Raw genomic sequence first — 15482 nt, 5'->3', positions numbered from 1 at the left:
TCGGCCCGGCTCGACCGTTGTTTGTATCTGTAGACCGGGTGGCCGGCCACGTGAGTGGACTGTAACCGGAGCCGGTCGGTGTATTGGTGTCGGACGCCGCCCCCCGACCTCCATCGGGCCCCGGTCAGCCTGCCTGGGGGCCCCTGCGGTGACCGCTGCTGATGTCAGGGTGTAGTGTTTGTAACGTCTGACCCCGGGGGTCGGTGGTACCCCCCAGCGAGGTGACTTGACCCGACCTGACCCGACCTGACCTGACCTGACCTGACCTCTGTCCGGCAGCACGGCGAGTCCGAGTTCAACCAGGTGGGGAAGATCGGCGGCAACTCGCGCCTCTCGGAGCGTGGCGAGCGGTACTCGCGTGCCCTGGCTGACTACATCCATGAACAGGTAAGGAGGATGGCGCCTTTCATTTGGTGGAATACTGAGTGCTGTTCGGCTCAGCGCAAAATATTTTGCAGCGTGTGACGGCACACTTTGATGACGTAAGCCACCTGGCTGAGCTGTTTGGGGGATTATAGTAAAGTCTTGTGTCGTCTGATGGTACGTTTGTCCCATAATCATTTGGGTCATGCTGGACTCAGTTATTTGGTGGTTCTTCTGTCCGCCCCGCTGGACCTTAGACCGGACGCTGTCCTCTGACCCCGATGGCGGCAGAGTGCGTTCTAGCCGTTCAGCACATGACAGACCACGCGGCTAAGCTTATTTTACCGGGGGCGGCGCCGGATGACCAGACGCCCTGCGCCGTGCCCACGCCCAGCTATATCCGCAAAGGACTGAGTCCTGACGACTGTTTAGATAGCGGTCTTGTGACCCAGTTAATATGATTGGCCAGTGTGTGTAGAATTATCGCATCTATCAGCGTAAACATTGGCCGCTCAGTGGTTTCGTTTATTGTCACATAGTTCAGATGTTCTTTCTCAATTAAATGATTTGAGTTTCTTGATGAGGCTGATGAGGATTCAGGGTGATGTAAGGGTCTAGATGACCCTCTCACTAATGATAATCGATACTTACATTTGTATGAGGCCTTCCTAATGAGAATATTTATCGCTTACTACCCACCAGCCATACAGTCCTTCGAATGTTTTCTCTGGCGATGCCTTTTTCATGACCATGGCCAACCACCCACGCGTGTCTGTCTTTGAACACCGTCTTATCCTGAGTATGCACTCCTTCTAACTCCCCTCCCCCGTCCGGCGCGCCCGCAGAAGATCGACGACCTGCGCGTGTGGACCAGCTGGATGTTGCGCACCATTCAGACGGCGCAGCACATCTGCGCGCCCCAAGAGCGCTGGAAGACGCTGGACGAAATCAACGCCGGCACCTGCGAGGAGATGACTTACGAGGAGATCCAGCACAAGTTCCCCGTAGACTTCGCCGCCCGAGACCAGGACAAGCTGAGGTGAGTCTAAATGGGCGGATAGAGAGTGAATGGGGGAGGGAACTGGTTTAGCCCGTGCGCGCCATAGCTGTATATACGCAGCGATACCGAATACAAATGTGCTCGCTTGCCTCCGAAAACTAGGCGACGGCTGACGATACTTGTGATGGTTCTTGCGCCCTGGGCGGTGTGTGCTCCCGATTGGTTCGCGGTGGCCGGACACATTGTGCAGTGTGCACTGTGTAGTGTCAAGTGGTTGTACTCCATTCATTTACCCAGTACCCACAGTGTACTGATGAGTATCTGTACCCCTGCCTGTCAAGTACCAGTACCCGCACGGTGAGAGTTACGAGTGGTGTACTGAGTGTACCCCTATATCCCAGGTACCGGTACCCGCGCGGTGAGAGTTACGATTGGTGTACTGACTGTACCCCCTACCTATATCACAGGTACCGGTACCCGCGCGGTGAGAGTTACGAGGACCTGGTGGCCCGTCTGGAGCCCGTCATCATGGAACTGGAGCGCCAGGAGAATGTCCTGGTGATCGGCCACCAGGCCGTGCTGCGCTGTCTGCTCGCCTACTTCCTCGACAAACCAGCCGGTGAGTACACTAGGTTAGCGACTGGAATGAAATCAGTGCTCTCGGAGCCATGTTGTGAGAAGTTAAGGTTTCAGATGACGTTGTGCTTCTACGCTTTGTTGTTTGATGGTGATTCGCTTTTATAGCCCTTTGTCGGTGTTCGCTTTTCTGTGTGCTGTGTTACTGTTAGTAAATGGCTGTTTCCGCTGAGGTATACCAGAGGTGTTACATCCGTCCGCTGACTGTGACCCCTCGCTATCCTTTCCCTTCATCCGCTGACGCTTCCCTTCCACCCTGCCCACAGAGGAGCTGCCCTACCTGCACGTGCCGCTGCACACCATCATCAAGCTGAAGCCGACGGCGTACGGCTGCGAGGTGGACTACGTCAAGGTGCCGATCGACGCCGTGGACACGCACCGGAGCCGCCCCAAGGTACGGCCGCTGTGCGCGCCCCGCCGGCGTCCCGGCGCCCCTCCCTGTGACCGGCGTGTGACTCTGTGAGCAGGCTCGGCGCGGCGGCGGCGGCGCAGCGGGGCGGCGGCGGCGGCGGCTGGCGACCGGCCGGCACGCGCGCGCCGAGCCCTAAACGGTAGGTGGCCCCGCCGGCCGGCCGTCGAGCGCGAGACGGGCCGCCCGTGCCGGCGCCGTGCGGGCCGAACGGGGCGCGAGCCGCCGCGCGGGGCGATAGATGACGGTGTGGGGTGAAATAATTATGTAGTCTGATGGGCAGATCTGTTCACTGAGCGGAGGGGCACGATTCAGATGATACTTGATTCGCTGAGCATGACTGGGAACTGCATTATGATTCCGCGGCCCCGGTTCCCTAGCCGTTCGGTAAGGATGCCCCCCCCCCCCCCCGAGCACGGTATTGCCTGTAACTACCCTGGTTCTCTCATCTGATCCGAGCCATCCCTGCTCTGAGCCAATCCGAGCCCCTTCCCATCTCCGCACCTCCGACCGCTGCTCTAACCCTGCCGGTCTGTGGCGTGTGTTCCAGGTCCCGGGCAGCCTGTCTGCGCACCACCAGGGCGCTGCCAACGGCGCCAGCTGCTGTCACAACGGCCTCACCAACGGCACCACCAAGGGCAGCACCAGCACCAGTGGCAGCTACGCCGGTGCCGAGGCCACTTGTGATCTCATGTCCGAGGAAAATATGGTGGTGTAGCACTCGAGGTCGGACGGCCCGGCACGCGATAGGACTTCAATGCGACGCGCGATTCTCCGCTCTCTGTGAATGCCTGTGATGCGATTGTGACACTCATGTCGACATCTTGGTGCGGAGGTACCGCCTCATGCGATGTCTGATGGAACTGTGCTCGGAAGGTTACTCGCCTGGCGCCTGGTACCGGCAGTGAGTCCAGTGTCGCCCCCACCCCTTGTGGATCTCCCGGTGATAGATTTTAACCCTTGTATGGTCGGTCCGGTCTCCTAAATGACCGGGTGGGTAGGCCGATGTATCGGTTAAGAGTTGGTTGAGAACCATGTTTTGTAGCTGATCTTTCTGGAAGTGCCGCTGGAAGGGTGGTTGTTTTGATCCCGTAGGTCGCAGACGGTTATGTTTAATGCCTGGTGAGCGCAGCGGGTTGTGGTATTGTACTTTTATCGTACTTTTTTGGCAGCATCGTCGGCATAGGTCGCTGTTTCTCTGGTGGTTCGTTGTGATGATGCGGGGCCGCCTCGTCCGTCCTGGCCCCGATAGGTATCCTGGGCGGTGGGATGGCAGTCCGCCACGACCACCCTCCCCATGTTGACGGGACGGTGCTGTGAGGTGGGCCAGGTCATTTTGAGCAGCTGCCGCCAGCCGCAATACGCATGCTCATCCGTATCACAACCCAATCGATATCGTATCTCGTGCCATCGCGCAGAGTCTTGTTTTAGATGCGGCAATCAACAGAGTTGTGCCGTTCCTGCTAAGTTTCTTAGACCTATTTATCGTGCTCATATCTTCCAATCGTGAGGTCGTTGGCCAATAAACCATTCCTATTCGAATATCCGACTGAGTTGAGAGGTGGTTATGGATCGTTTAACGTTACCGATGTCTCCGCGTCAGGTTCCAGCTCATCCAATGCTTAATCTACAAGGTATCTATGATAGATTAATGCGTGTCGTATGTCTGTCTTTTGTGTAGAGTTACTGTCACATATCGCATGCCTCGAATTGATAAAAAATAGTCTGCATTGTAGTGTTACCAAACGCTTCTTCGTACGTAGCTTTGCATTGGTCATACCAAAATGTTTCCGTACTTAGCTTTGCTTTTATCATGTAGCATTTCCGTCTCGTTTCCAGCAGCCCGCATTGTAGCCAGTTTGCATTTTGTGTTCCGCAGTTGTTCGCTTTTTCGCTGTTGTCCCGCTGTCCGTCGTTATGTTCTGTTGCCATCTGTATTTGTTAGCGGTGACTGCTGTCGATTCCGTTTGTCTCGTTCTACCCCGTAGGCGGTATTTCGCCCGTTAGAATCATCTTATCCGGTTACGTTACGTTAACTTTGCTTCTCGCCTATATGTGCTCCATGTCTCAAAGTCTGGTGCCCAGGATTCATGGGAAGTTAGGCAATGAGACGTGATAAACGATTGGATGCGACTTTGACTAGTGGTCCTCTGCAGTTGGCTCTTGATTTCAAAATGTATAACCTGCTAGGAAGCCTTCTGTATGCCGCCGCCATCCCACGCTGCCTCACCAGTCACAAGGCCCCGGTCTGCCCTCGAGACATCTCCTCAGATGAGACCAGTCTCCGTCCATCCCGCCTATTAGTTCGTCTGTCCGTCTGTCGTCAGTTTGACTGTCCATTTCCGTCCGTCTGTCCGTTTGTCCGGCGCTCGTCTGTCCGTCTGTCGTTCTGTCCGTCTCTTCGCTCGTTCGTCTGTCCGTCAACACATCGTCTACTTTTCTGTCCGTCCGTCTATCTGTCTATCTGTTCGTTCGTCTGGCCTGTTCATGAGTTCAGTATAGCGTCCCGTTGTCCCGTGTCGTCGCCGCCCGCCGCGAGGTGGCGCTGCCGTCTCCCGTCTGCTCTTCGCCTCGGCGCTGCCTGTCGCCGCCGGTCCGTCACCCTGGTATCTCGTCTCTCGTTCCAGGTGGTTAGTCTGTCCCGATCGTACGAGGACGCCATGGAGACACTGCCTTTCCACTTCTGAGCGGGCCAGCCGGCGTCTGATGCAGCTCAACAGCGCGGCACCCTGACCTGCTGCAACGTCGCACCACGACGGTTGGTCTGAGCTGTGACTGTTCGATTCAGCTGGGGCCTCGGTCGACTCTTTTGGGCCTTGATGGCCTAATTGACCTCAGTCGCCCCGGTTGAACTCTGGTGACCTCAGCTGTGACCTCGGCTGACTACTATTCGTCGACCGGTACAAAACAAAGGACCGAGTGTGGCAGGGCGGCGGACTGCTGTATTTACAGCGCACAGGACGGTACTTGCCGCACGTGTTGCGCACAGGGCCACCACACACAGGCCAGGCCGGCACAGTGGTTCGCGACATGAGTTTGCTCCCGGTCGGTGTAGAGACAGCGAGGAGGGCCAGTCGTGTGTTATGTTGGCAGTGAGGGGCTGTGGGATGGATGAAGAGGTCAGTGGCTGTGTGTGGGTCGGTCGCAGTGGCGCCGACCCGTGCCAGTAGAGTGAAGCCACGTATCAGTAAAAAGGCAGAGTTCAGGGTCCGAGTGGCCAGTGGGCTACCATGACAATCGTGTCAGTTTGAGGATGTGATGGACGCGGCCTAAGTTGATTGCGGAAATGACAGTGATCGGCTTATTTAAGCTCTGTCTTGTGGTTTAGGAGGCTGATGCATTGACCAGGGTCGCAGTGTCCGCTGTATAAGCATTCAGTTTCCATAACTGACACATCTTTACCCGATATTTCCCATCTTCACTATCCAGCGATGCCGAGATATTATGTGCTTATAGCAGACGTGCGTGATATAGTATAATCGATTGTGTTCAATATCTGACAACGGTCTATTTGGCACTATTGTGCGATGTATTTGACTACTGTGAGTGCTCTGTGGGTCTTGTATATTCTGTCCTTTACACTGGAGATCGGGCTGTCCTTATCATGCTTCTGCTCGGGCTCTTGACCCACTATTTCAAAGACTTCGCGACTAGCGTTTTTTAATCTAGCCTCATTCTGTTTTCTTACATATCGTTTTTCGCCTTTCATTTAGACCATGGGTAGAAGAATGTTATCACATTCTATAGCTAGACACTGGTTAGGTGGGTTTGACAATGAATTGCTGTGTATCTGTGCTGCGCGCGACAACGAGCCCCCCCCCCCCCCGCCGGGCAGACAGTGTGATATGCCCCGGGCTCGGAAAAAGCAGCGAGGTTGTGTGATGCATTCAGCCCACGGTGCTCGCGACCCGATCTGGCTGGGCAGCATGCTCTATGCAATCGCCCAGTGGAACGCTGTTTGACCAGATGCCGTTGTAGCCAGTGCCTGTGAAACCCCGCTGTCTAAAGACACAAGCCTGCTGTGCATTTGAGCGTACCGTGTGCCCGCGTCCTGGTAGCACTGTTCTGGTAGGATCCGCGGCTGAGGTAGGGATCACCCGGCCCGGCCCGGACCCTCAGAGGCGACGGTCTGAGCGGCTATAGTAGCAGAGCCTGAACGATCGCGCGATACTGTCATAACTTATAGCGAGACGCGAAAATACATCATTATTTGTCGTACGTTCTGTTTTCCTTCTCGGTTATTGTGCTGACGTCGCATCAACACCCAGAGGAGTGAAAAGTACATGCATTATGAACGAGGCGGGGGTCCCCAGGCATCCCAGAAGAATGCACAATATCGGTGCGGCCGTACCGCCGTGAGGCGAGTGCAACTGCTCGGGCTGAAACAGCACACCACCGCATCCGCAGTTGGAACCTGATCGATACTTTGCAAGCTGAATTTATAGCACGGTTTTTGTTATGTTGCTGCAGCGGATATCATACACTCGGCGATACCGGTCGGATAACCACATTTGCTCATTGTGCAATGTGCATCCATCAAAGCTGTAAACCTGTCGATGGATTACGGACTTCAGAAATCCTTCGAATATACTACCACCTGATGTTCTGTCAGCGCTGCGTAGTGTGCAGGCATAGCAGAGGTTTTGGGCATAATCCGCTCAGTGCCCATTATAGCCTCTAAGTACTCTATAAAGGCTTCATACAGTGGTGGTGTTTGCCGTTTGCGTATGGGTGGGTAAAGGCATATGTAGGTACTCCTGATCACTCAGTTCCACTCGGGGTACCTATAGCTGTCCGTAGACGAGGAAAAAACGGACTGCTTCCTATCAGCCGCGCTTATGTAAGCCCACGACACAAATACAGCGCCTGGGGCGTCCTTGGACGGCGCCGCCCCCCCCCCCCCCAGACGGGGGTCCGGGGGCCTGGGGGGACGCGGGGATCCTCTGACGCCGTCGGCTGGCCGCCTGCCCCCGGTCGATAACAGCTGCGCAGGCAGTGCTCGGGCCGCTGTGGTCACCGCCGGCGGCACACACGAGGTCGGTGACGGGTCGCCGGGCGGTGGGGGGCGACCCGTGACGGTAGGGCGACCCGTGACGACCCGTGACGGTGACGGTGGCCGGCACGGACCCGATCCGTCGGTACGATAACCTGCGTCGGCTGATAAAGAACGTCCGAGCGGAGGGGAGCCGTCACCAGGTGCACGCGATCTACTGGCGGCCGGCCGGCCGGCTGCACGGTATGTTGTGACTCAGTGCACAGGGACTCGGTCTGTACCGATGCAGGCAGTGCAAGGATCTAGCTTAGTGCAGTAGCGGCGGGCCCTGGGTGTGTGCGTTGCGGTATTGGGTCAACTGTCAGCGACGGCAAGGCACGACGCGAGGCTGCACATCGTTGCAGCTTGAATGAAGTCTGCGATTGGAGGTTTGTGGTTATGTAACGTTGCTGGACCTGGATTTCCTGGAACTCTGGCATTCATGTCCGATACATACGGCCTTGATCGACATGACTTTGTGCGGCCTGTAGTGTGACATTTGCTACTGAACGCAGTGCAGTCGTCAGTGATTGTCAGCGCCGAGGGCTGGGACCCGTTTGTGCGAGCAACAGCTTCACTATAGGACTCTGGAGCTCCGCTTCACAGCTCAAGAGCTCTACTCTTCAGACCTACAGAGCTCCACCGCAGAACTTCTGAGCTCCTCTTTACAGCTCAAGAGCTCCACTACTGACCTCCAGAGCCCCCTCCAGAACTCCAGCCATGTTGGAGGTCAGCACCCTGCGCCCGGTGAAGCTGGCGCTGCTGTATCTGGCCGACCTGTGGACCTTCCTGCGCTCCTTCTACAGCGACGACTCGGACGTGCCGCCGCCGCGGCCGGAGCCGCAGTCGGACGCCTGGGTGGAGGCCAAGCTGACCACGCTGCTGCAGGAGGCGCCGGAGGAGGACGGCGACTGCGGCAACAGCAGCTCCCAGCCGCCCGACTGGCTGGATGACCGAAAACTGGCCCGCGCACGGCGGCTGCACGAGCTCTACTGGCCGGTCATCAACAACTCCCAGGTGATGTCTCTGTTCCTGTCGTTCACGACGATCGGCGCGCGGCCGCTGGTGTACACGCGCCGCTCCGACACCGTGCCGCGCGCGCGCCGACGCTACCTGGAGACGGCGCTGTACACGCTCACCTGGGTGTTTGGTGACGTCTGGCTGCCGACTGACACCGCCTTCAGTAACGCTGACAAAGTTCGAGCCATGCACCGCCGCGTGACGGAGCAACTGGAGGGGAAGGACCTGGCTGAGGTCGACCTGCCGGCGCCGGGTCGGTGTCCGCTGGCGGCCCTCAGAGGCGACCTGGGCCCGCCGCCGGCGGAGCCTGCTCGGCCGACACGATTCCTCTCCCAGCTGGACATGGTGCTGACGCAGTGGTTCTTCGTTGGCCTGGTGGTGCTCCATCCGGAGAAATTCGGCCTGGCGCACCTCACCGACGACGACCTCGAGTGTTTCGTCCACCTGTGGCGGAGCGTTGGTCACCGGCTGGGTGTGGCCGAGAGACACAACCTGTGTGTCGGCTCGCTGACCCAGGTGCGCGCGCTGTGTCTGCAGTTGGAGCGGCGCGTGCTGGTGCCGCAGCTCCGCCGCCCGGACCGCTGCTGGCTGGGCCTCACACACGCCCTGTTCGACGGTCTGGGCACCGTGTTCCGCCAGTGTCACCACGACGTGTTCCTCTACTACATACTGCACGACGTGCTGGGACTAGAGGTCCCGCGACTGTACGGCACCCTCTCCTGGCTGACCCGGCTGCGCCACCGCCTGCTGCGCACCATCTTCCGGCTGGCCAACGGCAACACAGAGATGCACGCGCGGATCAGAGAGCGCGCTCGCACCGAGTTTGTGACCGGGGTGGAGAAAGAAGGCCTGCCCAAGAACGTTACCTATGTACTCGATTTTATCTAGTCATCGGTTCGAATATTCGAACAGCAATAAAGACGTTCTAGTGAATAGGGCTTGCGGGTCAAGCCAAGATGCCTTACTATTGCTAGTCGAACTGATCATAGACCGCTGTATACATAGGCATATGACCGTATCTACATACAATAATTATGGACATACGTGACGGTTTGTTCCTGGTTGACCTCATGGTTAGAGGGCGTTTAAAAACGCTCACAGAATGAACATTCTCATTATAAACATCCACCACCCTGGACTACAAAAACAGAGATATGTCCTTGGACTCTATCTCGTAATATACACAATTTCCAGACCCATGTCGAGCCCCGGGCCTGGAGAAAGAAGGCGGGCAGTTGTCTCCCCGGGATCTCAGAATGCCCTTGCATCCCGAGGTGTCTTATATTCGTGAGTCCAGGTTGAATGCATTATGCAGCATTCGATCGAGGTTACTCAATAAGAAGCGTCTAGCTTCGTGAAAAACATTAATAATTGGCTCTCAGCAAGGCTTTGGGTAGCAGGTCAAGTCAGGTCGGACACAGGTTTAGAGCCTCGGGTCAGACCCACAGTCAAACTTCCGTGTTTGCAAACCTCTGAACTGTAAAAAAGCTTATCAGCAAAAATCAATGAAAACAAATAAATAATGGATGGTATGAGTTCAAAGCAGCAAGAGACCAGCCTCAGCCAGCGCACAAACGTCCATGAGACATATCCGCTGAATAATCCAACATTAATTCATGTCGGTAAGCTGGCTGCAACTCAAACAGCGATGGCCGATGTTGTCAGTCGAAATTCTGCCTACGAGTCTCAACTCACGGGAGGTGGGCTGGTCATTGGTTTGTGGAAGGTGGGAGTGAGGGGAAGACGCTTGGCGATGCTTGCGGCAACCAACAGTCTTCTCTCCACAGACAGTGCCTCAACCTACACGATGTGAATTTTGTGTCAAGACATCCTCATTGTCTAATTTGATACATTCCTATATGTCAAAATACTTGGCCTCACTGACAGAAGTTGTGTTGTCTGTGAAACCTTGTATTCTTCGACACACTCCGAAATTGCTGATACATGATACACGCTTGTCTCTCGAATTTCAGCCCCACGGTTCCTTGTGGGATTAAAATATCATTTCACAATGCGACATGAATAATAAAGACGACACACGCGCGACAGCCTCACAACTCGGGATAAAACTGCTGATCAGATCAGGTAAAGCTACATCGATCGCACCTATATGCACGGGGACGAGTGAGGACACAGACAGCTTGGTGTCCACCTCCTGGGAACGGATAACACCCCTAGCAGATGGACCAGCACCGATAGGTAGCGACTATATGCCACAGTGCTCCCACAGTGCTCCTGTGGTAATACAGGCCCGACCACCAGTCACTACGGCCTAACCAGGGAAAGCGGCTACTCGAATTTACCTAACGATGTACTCGTGTCCACAAACATAACATAGAATAACTGGCCTATATAATGATTTTGACTCCAATCTGAATATAAATGTACACAATAAAGGATTTAGAGTTCCAGAAATATACGCTTGCTGCATCAGATAAATCGGGATTTCGTTAGCCTACTGGATAGCAACATCGCGCCTCCGTAATGCCTATCCGTGGACCTTCTACAGCAAACATTGATGAGTTAGCATAAGGAGTTATCTAGGTGGGCCTCTAAATCCCTTAGAGACCGTACAGATCACGTCGGAAACGCTATCACCAAGCCAGGTTCCATTCACACCTGGCACACACAGTTCACTTGCCTGCCGTTGACTCGGCTCCATGGCAGCGCCGGCTGCGCCCCGACCCGATCCGTGCACCACTGACCGCCGCTGTCGGGGCGCCGTGCGATCCACCGCCGACACCTCAGTGTGCTCTATCACAGATGATTCAGCTCGCCGACCGGCCTCAGACGTGTCGCTGCAGCCAGCGGAGGGCCTCGCTCAGGTCGGCATAGGTGAGACGACAGAGGAGAGTGTGCACGAGCACGTGCTCCAGCCGATCGTCGCGCTCCGTGCGGCTGCGCCACTCGCACATCACCTTGGCGGTCAGTGTGAGAAGCCACTGCCGAATCTGCAAAATACAGAGGGAGGATTAAAGACACGCATGACACAGACACATCACCTTGGCGGTCAGTGTGAGCAGCCACTGGCGAATCTGCAAAATACAGAGGGAGGATTAAAGACACGCATGACACAGACACATCTCCTTGGCGGTCAGTGTGAGCAGCCACTGGCGAATCTGCGAAATACAGAGGGAGGATTAATGACACGCGTGACACTGACACATCTCCTTGGCGGTCAGTGTGAGCAGCCACTGCCGAAGCTGCAACGCACACAGAGGAGGAGAGTCAGTGTGAGCAGCCACTGCTGGGTCTACAACGTACACAGAGAAAGAGAGTCAGTCAATGTGAGCACTGAGCAGCCACTGTCGAATCTGCCGCATACAGAGGGAGTCAGTCAGTGTGAGCAGCCACTGCCGAATCTGCAACGCGAGATGAGAGAATTAAGCACATGACACCGGTCAGGCACAACATTGGCATTACAAGGCGGGCAGGTATACCACGGACAAACGCAGACATTTCAGTCAGATACCGACGTAATCATCATATGCCTAGGGCCAGCCAACTGACAACGCTGTCAGTCACATTATACGGATTTTATCAGAAATATATGAGAAATAAACATCATCCAACATGGCAACTCTTTAAACCAACAGTATCCACCACCGCGCGGGTCATGTGCCTGTAACAAACGCCCAAGGGACGGAGAGAGAAGGCAAGCACGGTGCTCCGAACTCTCACCTGTTTGTGAGAGGGAGGCGCGGCGAACCACGCTTTGGGCGCCCACAGAATCAGCTGGCAGATGGTGGCCGCTGCGCGCGCAGACACACGCTGAAACGGGCAGAACACGCAACGTCAGGACAATTTGACGCGAGCGTATTAGAAGCAGTGCAGCAGATAAGATCAAACGGTCGCACAAAAGTCCACAATGTAGCAGTCCATACACACTGGAATACACCGTTACCGACATTGGAATCAAGTCGGCACAAGGACGTAAAATCATGATTTTGAAATTAAAAATGGAATGAATCAATTATCGGAGAAGATAGACGTGACAAAAAAGAGCGGCGGCAGCCACGACGGCATTTCCAAGGGATTGGGGGTACTAATGCAGAATGCTACTGAACTAAATCAGTCAGTAGCTTCCTCAGCTGTGCAAGTTTGTTCGCTCATATTGCAAAGAGTAACGCTAAGCACAATCTTCAACCGCACCATCCCATCCCGTAACAGCCCACCCGACACCAGCCTGCACACCTGCGCCGGGTCGCGTCGCAGCATATCCTCCACCAGGCAGCGCAGGAGCGCCGGGACGGAGGCCGGCAGAGGCGGCAGGTCACGTTCAGAGTACGTGGCGCTGTTGAGTCGGTCCGGCCCGTAGAACGGGTTCGTGCAGCCCAGGATCTCGTAGGCGATGGTACCGACCGCCCAGACGTCCGCCCGGCTGTAGTCCAGGGAGGCGAACCGGCCCGGCCGGCCGCCAGAGATCTGTGGAGTGAGCGATGGGTAGTGGCGCGGTCACAGAAACGCTACGGCCTTCGGTACACAGTACACACCACAGTACAGAGCACACACGGACATATCGGCTGTGATGAATCTCATTCGCCACGGATAGACTGTAGGGACTCGCTAGACTGACACACTATATCCCACAAAGATGCAACTCGATTACCGGAGGAAAAACCAAACAACTCATCAAGGGTATACAACTCATCGGAAAAGAGAATCTAAAATTGGGACCAGCAAATCCCCTCCCTTCCTCAGCCACGTTGCGCAGCTTCCCTGCGCTGCCCCTCACCTAGCACGCCCCTCACCTAGTCCGAGTACCAACCTCGGGGGGCATCAGGGCCAGGTTGCCGCCGCGGTCGACGTCCCACGAGGTGAACGGCACGGTCAGCGCGCCGCTGGTCTCAGCCAGGCAGCAGCCGAAGTCGGATATGACCAGCTGTGGCTGCTGCCGGCCCGCCGACGTGTCCACCAGCAGGTTGTCCGTCTTCAGGTCCCTGCGCGCGTACAGAGAGTCCTCATGTGAGTTAGGTGCCTAGGCTACTTGGGGCTGACGGGCTCGTTGGCTACGGGATAATTTGCGCCCAAGTCGTCCGGTAAGCGGAGAAATATAATTGAATCAAGACCAGCACACTAAGCAGTCGAAAACACACAGTTGACGATCACACAACCAGAGGTTGGAGCCAGACAGATGCAACAGCCTAGTCCACCGTCCAGCCTGAAGCCTAGTTCTAGACAGGGTTGGACCGTTGTCTATGTTGGGATTCTGTAAAGGCCTGTAGTCATGCCGCTCGTACCTGTGCGCCACGCGGTGCTGTCCCAGGTGGGTGACACCCTCTAACAGCTGAGTGAGCAGCAGCAGCCGGGTGTGAGCAGACAGCTCCGGACACTGGGCCAGCAGGCTGCGCAGGTCGCCGTCGTACCTGTCGGAAAATAGCGGTCACAATACTGTAGTCTTCTGAACACTGAAGTCACAGTCACAGGGGAAAAGGAACTGGGATTATGCTTATCGATACCACAGACCGTGTGAATCGAGACCACGGACAAACACAGATTGTGGGCGCCGTTACTAGACAAGAGATGGTAAATAATTGACATTATTACATTGTGCGCATCGTTTTTCGTTACCACAGACTCGGGACCCCCTTCCCCCACGAGCCGCAAATAGCTGGGTAGAGGAACAAAGACAATAAACCCTAGACCACCACCATGACAAGCCGTACTTCACTAGAGCACTGAAGATCTAGCAGCACTCTGTTATCGGAGTGTTATCATCGGAGTATTATCTGCCAGCGATATCAAACCCAATTAACAACTACCTAGCTATCTAGCATTCCCGTCGCCAAGTAAAAACTGACTGATATGGGTACTGCGCCTCAGACTCAGTACTGACTGACCGTTTCATGAGCAGGAAGAGACTGGCGTTGCGGCCGGCTCCGTCCGGGTTTAGTCGCGCCGGCAGCGCGGCCGGGTAGCTGGAGAGAGCGCCACCCACCAGCGGTACGCGGTCCACCAGCACGGCTCGGATGTCGACGATGTTCCGGTGGGGCGGCAGGTCGGCCAGCCGCAGTCCCACGCTGGGACAGAGAGAACGGGAGGTCAAACAGCCGCAGTCCCACGCTGGGATAGAGGGCACGGGAGGTCAAACAGCCGCAGTCCCACGCTGGGACAGAGGGCACGGGAGGTCAAACAGCCGCAGTCCCACGCTGGGACAGAGGGCAGTAAGTGATAAGATGGCAGGTCGACCAGTGCAGTCCCACACTGACAAAGGAATACAGCTGCAGGGTGGCACAGTCATTGCGAGCACTTACCAACGCCAGTCCTACATATTTGACAGTGACACAGTCACAGACGGCAGCACGTCAATCTCGCCAGTCAGCCTGCCTCGCTACGCCACTTTAAAACATACTCCTGATTCCAAGTCAAATTTGGATGGACAAATTTCATACTTCACCAGTGTGCGGCTATCCTTTACCACCCTTTAATACCCACAATAACCCAGAAAGAACTGCTCAGTGCACACACAGCCCCTCCGCTCACTAGCCCGATGACACATGCTGCATACAACTCCCCATCCGCTCTCACTAACCATGTGACCAGACATAGGACCTTCTCAGTGACGGTGTACCAGGGAGCCGGCACCATCCGCCCTGCACAGTCCCCTGGGCGCCCGCCCGCTCTCACTTACCCTGTGACCAGGCGTCGGACCTCCTCAGTGACGGTATACCAGGGAGCCGGCACCACCTCGCGGTGCATGGCGCGCAGAATGCTCCAGGCGTTACTCTCGGCGTCGTAGTTGAACATCATCTTCAGAGCCAGGTTCCAGCGAGCATCTCCAGTGCCTACAAATCGGACGACAGGGGAGAGCATACAGCGGGTTAGGACGATCGACGATCATATATCGCAAACGCATAAACTCAAACACAGACCCATGCAGAAGCAATCAAAGACCAAGAGAGTTAACTACATAATTGAAGTGTTTTCTTTCCAACATTCAGCATCGACAAAAACGGCAGCACGGAACAAAGGGACGGAAGTCTGCCAAATAAAATATAGCTGGATGTGAAAAGAGGGATGGG

At 55.7% G+C, this 15482-nt stretch overlaps 3 protein-coding genes across 40 annotated transcripts in view; 2 read left to right on the top strand and 1 right to left on the bottom strand.

The window, feature by feature from the left end:
* The window catches only part of LOC122381721 (6-phosphofructo-2-kinase/fructose-2,6-bisphosphatase-like), an 80890-nt gene extending 74264 nt beyond the window's left edge, over positions 1–6626 (top strand). For 16 of the 33 annotated variants that reach the window (XM_043366238.1, XM_043366235.1, XM_043366239.1 and 13 more), the window contains 5 exons: positions 280–387; positions 1209–1402; positions 1831–1982; positions 2266–2393; positions 5036–6626. In XM_043366238.1, coding sequence (XP_043222173.1) covers positions 280–387; positions 1209–1402; positions 1831–1982; positions 2266–2393; positions 5036–5095 — 642 coding nt within the window. In that variant the 3' untranslated portion in view covers positions 5096–6626. Of the gene's footprint in view, positions 1–279; positions 388–1208; positions 1403–1830; positions 1983–2265; positions 2394–2958 lie in introns of all 33 variants that reach the window. The other 17 variants (XM_043366218.1, XM_043366220.1, XM_043366222.1 and 14 more) reach the window with 2 other exon arrangements.
* Positions 6627–7409: 783 nt separating this feature from the next.
* On the top strand, positions 7410–9393 carry LOC122381720. Its single transcript, XM_043366213.1, has one exon. It carries the CDS (start codon positions 8161–8163, stop codon positions 9346–9348), a length of 1188 nt encoding a protein of 395 aa, XP_043222148.1. The 5' UTR covers positions 7410–8160; the 3' UTR covers positions 9349–9393.
* A 960-nt stretch (positions 9394–10353) lies between these two features.
* Positions 10354–15482, bottom strand: part of LOC122381745 (serine/threonine-protein kinase Pink1, mitochondrial-like) — an 11451-nt gene continuing 6322 nt past the window's right edge. For all 6 annotated transcript variants that reach the window (XM_043366311.1, XM_043366305.1, XM_043366307.1 and 3 more), the window contains exons 5-11: positions 15092–15245; positions 14301–14480; positions 13701–13826; positions 13229–13400; positions 12655–12885; positions 12142–12231; positions 10354–11411 (exon numbers count right to left, since the gene is read on the bottom strand). In XM_043366311.1, the coding sequence (XP_043222246.1) occupies positions 11247–11411; positions 12142–12231; positions 12655–12885; positions 13229–13400; positions 13701–13826; positions 14301–14480; positions 15092–15245 (1118 nt within the window). In that variant the 3' untranslated portion in view covers positions 10354–11246. The remainder of the gene's footprint in view (positions 11412–12141; positions 12232–12654; positions 12886–13228; positions 13401–13700; positions 13827–14300; positions 14481–15091; positions 15246–15482) is intronic.

The sequence above is a fragment of the Amphibalanus amphitrite genome, unplaced genomic scaffold (assembly GCF_019059575.1).
Source record: "Amphibalanus amphitrite isolate SeventyFive unplaced genomic scaffold, NRLGWU_Aamphi_draft 000126F_arrow, whole genome shotgun sequence".
NCBI lineage: Eukaryota > Metazoa > Arthropoda > Thecostraca > Balanomorpha > Balanidae > Amphibalanus > Amphibalanus amphitrite.
Note: the sequence above shows the minus strand (reverse complement) of the source record. Positions and strands in the feature narration are given on the sequence as shown.